This window comes from Procambarus clarkii, chromosome 62 (genome assembly GCF_040958095.1).
Source record: "Procambarus clarkii isolate CNS0578487 chromosome 62, FALCON_Pclarkii_2.0, whole genome shotgun sequence".
In the NCBI taxonomy this organism is placed as follows: domain Eukaryota; kingdom Metazoa; phylum Arthropoda; class Malacostraca; order Decapoda; family Cambaridae; genus Procambarus; species Procambarus clarkii.
The window spans coordinates 16840499-16853670 of NC_091211.1; the positions used below are offsets into that span (position 1 = coordinate 16840499).

The 13172-nt window shown below is 39.2% G+C and overlaps 1 protein-coding gene across 2 annotated transcripts; it reads left to right on the top strand.

The window, feature by feature from the left end:
• Positions 1-1183: 1183 nt before the first annotated feature.
• Fib (rRNA 2'-O-methyltransferase fibrillarin) lies at positions 1184-8341 on the top strand. 2 transcript variants are annotated; one of them, XM_069308221.1, is made up of 5 exons: positions 1184-1326; positions 1646-1885; positions 4166-4315; positions 5571-5737; positions 7592-8341. In XM_069308221.1, the coding sequence occupies exons 1-5, from the start codon at positions 1314-1316 to the stop codon at positions 8003-8005; spliced, it is 984 nt and encodes a 327-aa protein (XP_069164322.1). In that variant the 5' UTR covers positions 1184-1313; the 3' UTR covers positions 8006-8341. The 2 variants fall into 2 exon arrangements, with proteins under 2 accessions (XP_069164322.1, XP_069164323.1); XM_069308222.1 differs by having other exon boundaries at positions 1195-1317.
• Positions 8342-13172: the final 4831 nt, after the last annotated feature.

Sequence of the window (13172 nt, forward strand, 5' to 3'; positions counted from 1 at the left end):
AAAAAACTAGCTATAAGTTCATCTAATATTCCCATCTTACAGGATGGTTAGTCATACAGTACATGGAATCAGAGGAGAAAATACCTTCCTTATTGACCTGATTTACCTGATTTTGTCTGTACTACATGCTCCTGATGGCCACTAATACTAGTGACCTCAACTCAATGAGGACAGGAAGCCGGCGGCTTGTCGAAGATCCCCTCCACCTCCCCCCCCCTCCATTTGCCTTGATTTTTTTCAGGTAGACTTTAAATCCTATTATAACAAACTTAGGAATTCGCAGCAATTTGCTGCTACCCTGTTCTATATAAAGGATTTCAGAATGTAGATAAAAAATTAGCTGAGTTCATTTAATATCCCCAACTCACAGGACTGAGGGGAGCACATGAAATGAGAGTCCATAAAGAAATGTATTCATTTTTTATATTACATTTTATTCGATAGACTAGGATAAATTCAGTTGAAGTAGGGTTTAAAATACACGTGGAAAGTGTCTCCAATACGAAGTGACCACTGGATATCTCTGGGCCGAAATTTCGTACAGAAACGAAACTGTACTTTGCGTACATAAATAGTTGTAGGGACCCTTAATGTACGTAACTTACAGTGTGAGAAATACTTTTATACGAAATGACCATTCACGTGTTTTGCAATTTTGACTATTATATATTTCGTTTACAATAATATTTTATTTCATGTTTATATATATTTACAAGAAAGTAGAATGGATTGTGTAAATAAATTAACAAAGGCAAAGTATAGAGGTTCTGTAGTGAAGTGGTTAAAGCAAATAAGTTACCTCTGTAATCCTTTACACCACCTCCCACGGGATGGGTATGGGGTGCATAATAAAGAAAGAAATTGAAATTGAATTACTGGCAGAATTGTAATTTATCAAATTAATACATGCATTTAAAATATATATAAACAGTCTATTTGTATATTTATTAATTATGCATAAATATTTCATTAGTAGTAATGAAAATATAAATATCTATGTAAATATACTGAAACTATATAAATCTTAAAAAATCAAAATTGAAAACAAATAGGCAATAATATAGCTTGAAAATCTATATAAAACGATTAAAAATTTATTTTGCAATTTATTTGTTATAAAAATTAACCTACATTAGTTAAATAATAAATATATTAGAATTATATGTGAGCGAGGCGTCCCGTTCCTGCGTTCCTGTGGTCGGAGCAAGCGGACCGGCGTGGACGAGGAACACACACTGTTGTTTACACGTGGGAGGCGGCCGACCGGGTTGTGTAGTTGGTGGTTCCTCGCCTTTTAGTACTCCTATAACCTCATGGGTAAGCCTGGTGAGTAGCCTAAGGATCGTTAATGACCTCCAAGTGTTCATTGTGAGAGAAGGGAGACGGGTCATCAGTGTATTACTGTGATGTACCTCATGGCCAGTGGCGTTGTTGATGGTCTCCACGTGATGGCTAAAGGAGCAGCTATTCAATAATTTGTGTTTTGTACTTATACAAATCATACAGTGGATAATTTGAATTGAGCTTGCATGCATTTTTATTACGATTGTGTTGTTTACAAGGTCACTAATGAGGCGTAGTAGTATTTGGCTATGGAGCAATCGTCATATAAAACGTCTACCTTGCATTGTGTGTTTTGTTTCAGATTTCTCACCCCGTGGAGGTGGTGGTGGTGGAGGAGGCTTCCGTGGAGGCGGAGGCGGTGGTGGCTTCCGTGGAGGCCGAGGTGGTGGTCGTGGAGGATTTTCACCCGGAGGTCGTGGAGGGTTTTCACCTGGGGGTCGTGGAGGATTTTCACCAGGAGGACGTGGTGGCGGCGGTTTCCGTGGACGTGGTGGTGGAGACCGTGGCGGTGGCAGAGGGCGAGGTGGACGTGGAGGAAGAGGTATGTGATGCTTCACTCTTATTTATAAGCCCAACCACTTGGGCTGAATGGTAATGCCAGTCTTGCTTCATGCAGCTCGGCGTTCAATCCCCGACCGTCCAAGTGGTTGGGCACCATTCCTTTCCCCCATCCCATCCTAAATCCTTATCCTAATCCCTTCCAAGGGTTTTATAGTCGTAATGGCTGGGTGTTTTCTCCCAATAGTTTTATTTATAAGTTAGCAGTAATGTCTTGGCTTGACTACTAGATCTGTACTACATGCTCTTGATGATGATCTTGCTAAGTGTATTTCTTAGTACAGCTGCATCAGTAATGTCACAAACCAATTTATTCTTGTTGGGTTAGGTTTATTTAAAAAGGAGTAGCAGTGATGGCACAATTAGACTTGAGAACATTTGTTAACCCCTAATCATACTACGTATTTGGATACAGGATATCAATATTATATCCTCTACACTTTGCCTGAAAATAAAACGTTAACATTGTCATTAAAGACCACGTTTTAATTCATTAATAGTGGTCTGATATTAGATGATTTGGTTACCAATGTTGTGCTAGTGTTCTTGGGTACTATACACAGTTTGTGTGAATGTTCTTAAAGATAGGGTAGTTATGAGGAGTGTGCGCTAAGCCTGTATGTTAGCATTTGGAAGGCATATGAGGAAAAGAGGAGTAGTATAGGATGGTGGCAAATAATGGTGCCCAACCACTTGGATTATCAGGTTTCTTCAAATAAATACATGTTTTAGTGACACATTACTGTTGATAGTTAGATCAGACATGTTGATGGTATGAGCACTTTGTGTTTGTTAGTTTTCCTGGTTTGGCACCTTGTTTTGGTATTTATTTATTTCTGTTGCTGTTGTAATGTTTATGTATTCTATGGCTGGTAATTAGAGTACTTTAAGTTGTGTGATATTCGGATGTAGTAGTAGTAGTCATCCATGGATATCTATTCTATAATGTATGTTCTTATCCTCATTTGTTTAATTTTATATAACCGAATTAAAATTTGGACAGTTTTTTTTTTTTTAAATGCTAAATACCAGATGCAGGAGCTGTTGGAGAGTTTTAGCTGTAAGGTTCACAATCCTCTTGCATGTAAAAAATCATAGCTAAGAGTATATTGAAGATGACATTATTAGTAGTACTTTATCAGATTATAGAAACACAAGGTTAGATGTTTATAAAGGGAAAAAGTGGGGAGGGGGTTAAAAAGATAAATGATTAATCATTAATTTTTGGTTTTAAGCCATTTAGCACAAAGGGATTGCTGAAATCACCCAACCTTCTCACTTTATAATTTTATGAACAGCTCATCTTGTATATGTTAGAAGTGATAGTTCTTACAGGCAAAATGTTAATCATCAGTAAAGTTAACTCTTGGTGTTTCTCTGCCATTGTCAGCTCTGTACTACTATCTTTCTTGCAGTTCTAACTTTTGCCTAACAAATATCATTTGATGGTCTAGAGAATAGTATGCATTTAAAAACTTGACAGTGCAGTGCTTTTAAAAGAGCAGTTGTTTCTTACAGATTGGTAGATTTATTGATAAATATTTCAGCCCACCTAAAATGATGTACTGTAATGTACCTAATGCCAAGACAGAGTTTAAAGCTTCGGAGCCATCCATCAGTGTATGAGCACTGTTAAAGTGGCACCATGTACGATCACTGGACAAACTAGTTCAATCTTTATCACACATTTTTATTCAGACTGCCTGCCCCACCAATTAATCAAACTTTTTCATTCGGACACGCCCAAAATGTATAACAGGCGTATTCGGATAAGTGGTCGCCCAGAAAGCATGTGGTCATCTGTAGTACTTACAGTAACTGTTTAGTCGAACACTAGGCCCAAAAGTTCACATTTTGTACTAATTAATTTTATAGTCCAAGAAAGCAAGCATAAAACCAAACATTCTTAGGTATAACATAATGTCTATTAGGCCTATGATTGTTTGGACAGGTAAGGTTAAGTTCTTTAGTTATTCCAATTGGGCTCATTCAGTAATGCAAAATGTGAGCTTTTGGGGGGTCCAGCAGTACGTATTTGTATATTTGACCTAATAATTGCTATTAGTACTATTGTCTTAGATGGGCTGAAATATTTGTATATCTGCAATTGTCTTCCCAGCTTGGTGCCTTTTGATAATTACTTACTTTCAATAATTAGCACATTCTTCAAATCTCATGCATATTATACATATGTAAATGTAGCATGTGTATCATTTTATCCACACAATATTTTGCATCAATCTGATTAAGGTTGTTTTTGCAGGAGGTTTTAGGGGTGGAAAGACTGTTTTAATTGAGCCCCATCGTCACGAGGGAGTGTTTATTGCTCGTGGTAAGGAGGATGCATTAGTCACAAAGAATATGGTTCCTGGGGAAAGTGTTTATGGAGAGAAGAGAATGAGTGTAGAGGCAAGTATTTTTGCTCGCTGTTCTTTGGGGGGGATTTTCTATTAATGATACATAATTGTATAAAGAAAAACTTGGTAGTATTATATTCCTTTAAGACTAATAAGGTAATATATGTGGTATAGATGACAGTTTATGAAGGGTTGTATATAATGAGCTGTAGCTCATCACCGAAAGAAGATTGTAAAAAACAATAATTTACCACATTTATTTATTTTTGTTTTTATTTATATATACAAGAGTTCTTGTATTCTTGCAATGCCACTAGCATGCATAGCATTTCAGGCAGGTCCTTAATCCTAATGTTCCCCGGAATTCGGCCCGTCAAATCATTTTAATAACAACCAGGTACCCGTTCACTGCTGGGTGAACAGAGAATACAGTTAAAGATTGGCACCCAGACAATCCTCCCTGGCCAGTATACGAACTAGTGTTTTACCACTGCACCACGGGGACTGCATAACTACGTTGATGCCGATGACGTTTATGATGTATGATAATGATTGTAAAGATAAGAGTAAATTATGGAAACTTTTTCTTACTCCCCATTTGCACCGTGTTCCATCATAACGAATCTCCAATTTGATAAAAAAAAAACTGGCTTTGGTTAATTGCAACATGATCAAAAAAGCCGTTTGGCTTGTGCATGAATGAATGATTCAGCATTCACCGGTCTCCAGCCTATCTTGAACTAAGTTACATATTATTTGTACTATTTAAATGGCACAAATAATACCAATTTTGCTTGTTTGAGGTTCATTTTAATTGCATATTGGAGTGGAAATAATTTATGAAACACTTTAAACCCTGTAAAATAACATTTAGCAAATTGAGGGATACAATACTGCACATTCAAAGTACTAGATTTCCAATTGATCATTTTGTATTTTACCTAAAAAAAATATGCTTAAAATTGTACGATTTACAGATAGTCATGTATATTTCTATACTACCAAGCTGTCGATGCCGTTTCATTTTAAATAGAAAGAAAATTAAAGCTTTTGTGTATATTATACTCTAATACATCTCTGCTAAATTTTCCAAGGATTAAACTTAAAATAAATTCAAAAGGCTCGGCTAATAGCTGCTGGAACTACTGTATGTTTATGTAGTAAAAACCTAAATTTTCTTTTTCCAGAATGGTGCAGGATCAGATCCTGCTTAAATTAAATTTCTGGTGCATGTTATATAATTTTGTCACTTCTATGCTTAGTGTTTTTCACAATTTAAGTTCACATGTTACTGTAATACTTTGCAGGAAGGCACCGATAAGATTGAGTACCGTGTGTGGAATCCATTCCGTTCAAAATTGGCTGCTGCTATTGTGGGAGGGATTGGAAATATTTACATGCCTCCTGGCTCAAAGGTTCTATACTTGGGAGCCGCAAATGGCACAACGGTATCACATGTTTCTGATGTAGTAGGACCGGTAAGTTTTCTTTGTTTTTAAACTTGAATTTTACTCGTTTATCTAGAGATGTATTTAATTAAAGTGTTTCTCTGCATGGATACCAGGGAGTTAGGCAACTGTTGAGTTGCATCTTGGGGAAAGTCTAAGGAAATCCTGATAAGCCCAGTAGGCTTTCTGACAATGGAAAACCAAACCATAATTGTAAAATTTTATTTAATCATATTCATACCTGTTCATAAGCAAAGTATTTCAGAAATGGTCAAGCAGCCACAATTAAATACCAAAATTCGAATCTGTAGTAATTGAGATAATTACCATTAATAGTACATAATTACATTTATGACTTAAGTAGAGATTTCTTATTTTTATTTTCTGCTAAGTTTGTTTTAACATCTGAGAGAATGTCTCATTGTATTGACTTTAAATTTCAAATACTGTACCCAAATGTGAGCCAAAAATAACTGGCTGTGAGTTCTGTGCTTTGGCACTCGAAGCAGAGTGCCAAAGCTGTGTCTTGGGGCTTGCCCCCCTTTCTGTTTTATACTCTGGACATTCTGCATAGGGGAGCAAGACGCTCTTTTTTTTCATTCAGGTGCATTCAGTGGGATGTGTGATTTGTGGCTCGTACAATTTTTTTTATCTAGTCCTTCTGTTTGGTCTTCCAGTTGTATATTTTCATGCCTGCTTTCTTGTTCTCTTTCCTGACTATCTTGTGCCCCCCCTCCCCCTTTTTTTTTTATTTAAAGCCGAGCCTATTTGCCTCTCACCCTTTCCATTGTTGAATGTGAGGGCTGCCTGTTTTTGCCGTTTGCTTCCCTGCTTTGGGGTCTCGGTTTTGCCACTGGTTTGTTTCCTGTTGACAGTGAACTTGCCAGCATGTACTAGTATTCCTCATTTTGGGTCTCATTCAATTATTCATGGGTCAGGGTTTGGGGTGTTCATCTTCCTGTGTTCCCTGTTCCCTCGTGGTGCTCTTTTTTTCAGTCTGGTTGTTACCTTCATTTTATCTTCAGAAATGTGTTGTAAGGTGTATGATTGTTTATGGCCTAGGGATCCTGGGCTGCCACCTTGTGTGGGGCTGGTTGAATTAGAGCAAAGGGGAAGGGAACTATTAGGAGAAAGTGTCAAGCCACCACAACTATATAGTACTTGGAAGGGATCAGGATAAGGATTGGGGATCAGACAGGGTAAAGGATTGGTACTCAACTACTTGGACTGAGCCGGTTGGCCGAGCGGACAGCACACTGGACTTGTTATCCTGTGGTCCTGGGTTCGATCCCAGGCGCCGGCGAGAAACAACGGGCAGAGTTTCTTTCACCCTATGCCCCTGTTACCTAGCAGTAAATAGGTACCTGGGTGTTAGTCAGCTGTCACGGGCTGCTTCCTGGGGGTGGAGGCCTGGTCGAGGACCGGGCCGCGGGGACACTGAAGCCCCGAAATCATCTCGAGATAACTTCGAGACTGTCTGAGATTGACCGCCAACATGCATGAAGGGAGACGGTCGCTCTTCTGTCCAGCCCATGTGGTTGGGCACTGCTTGGTGCCCAACCACTTTTAAGTTTTGCCAACATCCAAATATTGGTTGAATTGTTATGTATACCTATCAAGATTATTTGTTTTTGCTATTCCTGTACTTTCTGGGTGCTTTTTCTAGGTTTTGGGACAATCTCTGAACCTGAAGCATCTCTCTAGCCTCAATAAGCAGACTAGATTCTGGAATCTTGATCTTCAGTAGGCCTGCACTAACATAGAGGCTTGGTAGAGTTTGTCTGTGGTAACATAGTCTTAAGTGCCAGAAAAATAATATTTAAGAAAATTATATGTTTATTTGTGTAAATAATTTTAATATATATTTCATTTATCCTAAACTAGGAAGGCGTTGTGTATGCAGTGGAGTTTTCTCATCGCTCGGGACGTGACTTAGTGAACATGGCAAAGAAACGCACGAACATTGTCCCCATTGTAGAGGACGCTCGTCACCCACACAAGTATCGTATGATCTGCAGTATGGTAGATTGTATCTTTGCTGATGTTGCCCAGCCTGATCAAGCTCGTATTGTTGCTATCAATGCCCAGCATTTCTTGAAAGTAGGTGGCCATTATGTCATATCCATCAAGGCTAATTGCATTGATTCAACTGCCCCAGCTGAAGCTGTGTTTGCAGGAGAAATCAAAAAGCTTCAAACTGACCTTCTCAAACCCCAGGAACAGCTAACTCTAGAACCATATGAGAGAGATCATGCAGTAGTAGTAGGTGTTTACAGACCACCAAAGAAAAACAAATAGTGTGATATATAGCATATTGCTTATTGGTATGTTTTAATTTAAAAGCTATGGCAATATAGAAATGGCCTGTCTTCATATAACATTGAAGGTATTGTGATTTTTATAGGGTGGGAAATCATTTTGACCCTGTACGTGCACTGGGGTACACCGACTGGTAATTGTCAGAGCATTATTACAATTATATGGATTTTATCATACAGTTGGTGCTCATTGTACTGTCTGAAGTGCTCATACCTGAGCAGTATGAGACGAGCATCCGCGTTCATATCTGTATTAATTACTATTTGTTACATGAAATAATTATATTAATGTATTTCAATAAAAACTTTTAATTAACTTTTGGGTATTATTTAGCCTTTGCATATGTGTGTGTGATATGTTTAGTGGATGGGTCTCTTGTGGAAAGGAGTGAAAAGATGTAGACTTGCTTGTAGTACTGAAGTGTTTATTGATGAGTAGCCTTACTACTAATGGGTTGAAAAAGCTTTTACTAAGGTTTCACTTCAAAGCCTACATCCAGCTTTTTATGCTATATAGTTTCAAACTGAGGTTTTACATTTTAAGGGGAATGTGGTGCAGGTGCCACACACTAACTCAGCACCTCAATTGATTGCCGATTAAAGGAACATTACAAAATAGCAGACTTTAATGCAATAAAAATATTTTTAATGAAACTTCAAAAGTCAATCAGTTACTGTGTAATGGGGAAAATGTCTAGCAGGGTTACCTTACCTTGAGGTGCATTCGGGGCTTAGTGTCCACATGGCCTGGTCACCGACCAGGCCTCCTGGTTGCTGAACTGATCAACCAGGCTGTTGGAGGCGGCTGCTCGCAGCCCCATCCATGATGTATGAGTCACAGCCTGGTTGATCAGGTATCCTTTGGAGGCGTTTGTCAAGTTCTCTCTTGAACACTGAGGAGTCTGCCAATTATGTCCCTTATGTGTAGTGGAAGCGTGTTGAACAGTCTCGGGGCCTCTGATGTTGATAAAGAGTTCTCCGAGTACCTGTTGCACCTCTGCTTTTCAACGGGGGTATTCTGCACATCCTGCCATGCCTTCTGGTCTCGTGTGATATTATTTCTGTGTGCAGGTTTGGGACCAGCCCCTAAATTATTTTCCACGTATAGATTATGTATCTCTCCCGCCTGCGCTCAAGGGAATACAGATTTAGGCTCTTTAGTCGGTCCCAGTAGTTTAGATGTTTTACCGAGTGGATTCTAGCAGTAAAGGATCAAGGATTTTACACTTGAAGTAAAGGATTCTAGCAGTAAAGGGTGAAAAGAATTGAAAAATTGGATAGCAGGGACGTAGCCCCTCATTGCATCAACCACACCTTGAGCACCCAACTAATACCGTTAAAATTAAAAGTATTCCGTATGTATTAGCAGATTATTCTTTGTCTGTTGTCTATTCAAAGGTAGGTTCATTAGTACAGGATATTTGTAAATGCCAGTCCAGTACATATTAGTTTGGTTCTAAGACGACTATTGGATGAGTTTTAGATGTATATAAGGTGTGACAAATCTGAACTGAGGTGGGATTTTGCTTGACGGTGTCACCTTGAATCAGTGTCATGTTGAAGGTAGTTGAAAAATTATAATTATCAGAGGCAGTGTTCATTATTATTCACATTGAACCCATAATTGTATTAGCATGCGAGTGTCAAGTGAAAAATCTTGTACTTCTGTCCTGAAATGAATGGAAAACTTAACTTTTGATTTATAAATAACAGGTGTCTGTTGCCAAATACAGGTACAGTACTGCAAAACATACCCACAAAGATAGATAAAGTGGGAAATTATATATGGTTATAAAATAGACTTGGAGAAGTTACTGAAAAAAAGCAGCAGTCGGTAATTATCAGGTCAGTAAGACTGCAAATGAGGCAAGTAACATGATGCAATAGTGTAATTGTTATTTATCTTTGATGAGAGTGCTTAACTTTCCTGTGTAGGGGAGATGCCTTCCTTGTCATGGCTCACACGATATACGGAGTTTCAGGAAAAAAAAGTGTATTTAATACATTTTTATAATGTAGACAGTATGTAAGGGTTGTGGAATACATATGTTCAATATATTAACACATTTATGGGTTCAATGTAAATAATCATGAACACTGCCTCTGATAATTATAATTTTCCAACTGCCTTCAACATGACTAGATTCAAAGTGACACTGCCAAGCAAAATCCCACCTCAGTTCAGATTTGTCACACCTAATGTACGTCTAATATATAATATATATATATATATGTGTGTGGAGGTGGTCATGATACAAATATTGGAAATATGTGATTACTTATCAGTGTGAATGAGAGGGCAGAGATGTTTGGGACCCGCCTCCTAGCTATTCACACGTGATTATTTTATATCTTAATTTCATTTACATTTGCTTTTGATACTAGATGGAGATAATTTCCATAAGTGTATTCAATGCATTCTACTGAACCTAGAGTTCAACCTTGTAAATCTGGACTAATTGGATCCAGATGTTTCAAATAATATTTTCAAAATCTCTCTCATTCCTGCCTTGAAGCGATGGAATGCATATTATTACATTTATACAATAGTTTCTGCTGTGGACGATATGCATATGTAGTACTGGTCTGCAGAAAAGTGTAGTCTACTGTATAAGTTGTTAAATATGACCGAAAAAGTAAGATTAATAATTCTAACACGAATTTTCTCAATATTTCTTATGTTCCTTTTTACTGTCGATGGTAATTGACAGTAAATTATCTACTGTATAAGGTGAATGGGTGTCAACTTTGGCCTACTTTTGATATACAGTATTGTACCTCTCCCCCCCCCCATCCCTACCCCTTCCACCCCCACACTTCACTGCTCGGGGTTGATGTCTCTCCACCCCATAGACAAAGGAAATAGGGTAATGATGTAAAGTTAGTGTATAGAATCTTATGTTTGTAGTTTTAGCATAAAATGTATTATGATTGTAAGGCTTAAGAGTAGATTTCTTTACATTTTGTCCTGAATAATTCAATATGCTCTTGAATACAGTTTACTTAAGCAGGAGAAACTGGCTAGGAAGAACAGACATAGGTGGGTTTGTCCAGTGTTTATTGTACACATTATTATGGCCTACCAATCATGAATGTACTATTGTAATGTAACTACTGTACCAGGCAAGGTATGGATGGTAATCAGTGCAGTTGGCAATGACCATCAGCTGAGGGTATGACAGCGATTTGACACGGGCTATTCATGCCCGTTCCTCATCTTGGATAGCTTAATCTTAATCAATCAATCAACACTTGTATTTCACGACCAAAGATCACATTCACTTCAAACTTCTACTACTTATGGGCTATTCATGCCCGTGTCACCCCGTGCTTCAACAACACTTGTAATAGTTCGAACACTGCCTTTAATAATGTTGACAAGGGTTAATGAAACGCATCTCTTAGGGTCAGGTCATAATAAAAAATTTCAGAATGAACTTTGGAGAGGGAGTGAATTATCAGGGGAAGCGCTAAGCCATTACGACTATAGCACTTGAAAGAAGTCGGGATAAGGATTTTGGGATGGAACGGGGGGGGGGGGGAAGAGTGGTGCCCAACCACTTGGACGGTCGGGGATTGAACGCCGACCTGCATGAAGCGAGACCCTCGCTCTACCGCCCAACCCAAGTGGTTGGACTGAACTTTGGAGAGTTAATTTGTAAACTTCTTTCTCAAGTGAAGACAAACATAAGAAAAATGCTGAAGATGCGTGCTAGAATCATCAATTCCAACATTTTTGTCATATCCAATAATATATTTATACAAGAAAAGCTGCTGCCAAATTATGTATGTATATTAAACCAGAGCAGTTGTAAAAAACAACAATAGTCGAAGGTGCAATAAGTACCTGAATAAACATTTGAAATCTGATTTTGAAATTTGAAATTTGAAATTTGAAAAATGGTGGAGAAACGGGATAATGTTCGGTCAGGAGACGCCATGCCAGGAGCCACAGGTCACCCCTGGCCCCCCTACCCCCGTCCACCCACTCCAGCCGCTGAAGCACAGTGCAACTCTGGCATCCTCAAAGCCCCCCAAGCTGTGTGTGTAGGAAAGATAGCGTTGTGCAAGGGGCCTCTGGCGGATGTAGTGGTGGGGCAGAAGCCATGGGGCAAGCGTCGTCAGCAGCTGATACCCGCAGCCTCTGCGTCAGCTGCCCGGCTGACCTCCCACCGACACCACCGTCAGCACAGGTAGCTAAGCGGGGGGGGGGGGGTGAAGGCTAGAGTGAAATGTATTTAATTAAGTACAACTATAGCAAATTACACACACATAGCCCCGCTCTTGTGCCGGGTAAGTTCACTACGGGCTCACCATAGCCTGTGATACTCGCCCCGCTCCTGTGCCAGGTAAGTTACGGGCTCACCATAGCCCGTGCTACTTGGAACTTGTTCCGAGTAGCTGAATCTATAACAACAACAAACAGCAAATTACAGGGATGGCGCTGCTGTAATGATGCTTTTTAAGACGTAGTCTCTAGGATGGAACACAGTTGTTGCACATTGTCAGCCCCATTCAAGGCTGAAGAACGCGCAAAGAACTGAAATCTCTGACGGGAGGACCTGGTTTCAAATTTGCATACGAAAATAATCCCTTACGAGACCAGGAGGCATGACAGATTTAAGTATGTTTATTGAGACAAGAAAGAAATACATCTCAAAGGGATAGAGTAGCTTAGGCTATCTCTAACTCCCAATGTCAGATGGTGCCAGAAAATCCGTTAAAAAGTCGAAGGTGCAACAGGTACGCCACGTGAATTACATCAACATTAAAGGGACACAACTCATCGACTTCTTTCGGCGTTCAAAAATGAACTCGCCACCAAAGGTCATCTGGTCAACTCGGGCCAGACTGCGAGCAGTTGCGTCTATATAGCCTGGTAGACAATGCCACCAATTAACCAGGCCGTCTGGTCAGAGACCGGGCCGCGAGGACATTGGTCCTCGGAAACACCTATGGTGTCACTATAATGGCAGGGATGTCACTATAATGAGGTCATTGTGGCACTATAATAAGGTCATGGTGTATTATATCATGATGCCAAGATTATGGTGCCACTATAATGAGATTATGGTGCCACTATAATGAGATTATGGTGCCACTATAATGAGATCATGGTGCCACTATAATGAGGTGATGGTGTCACT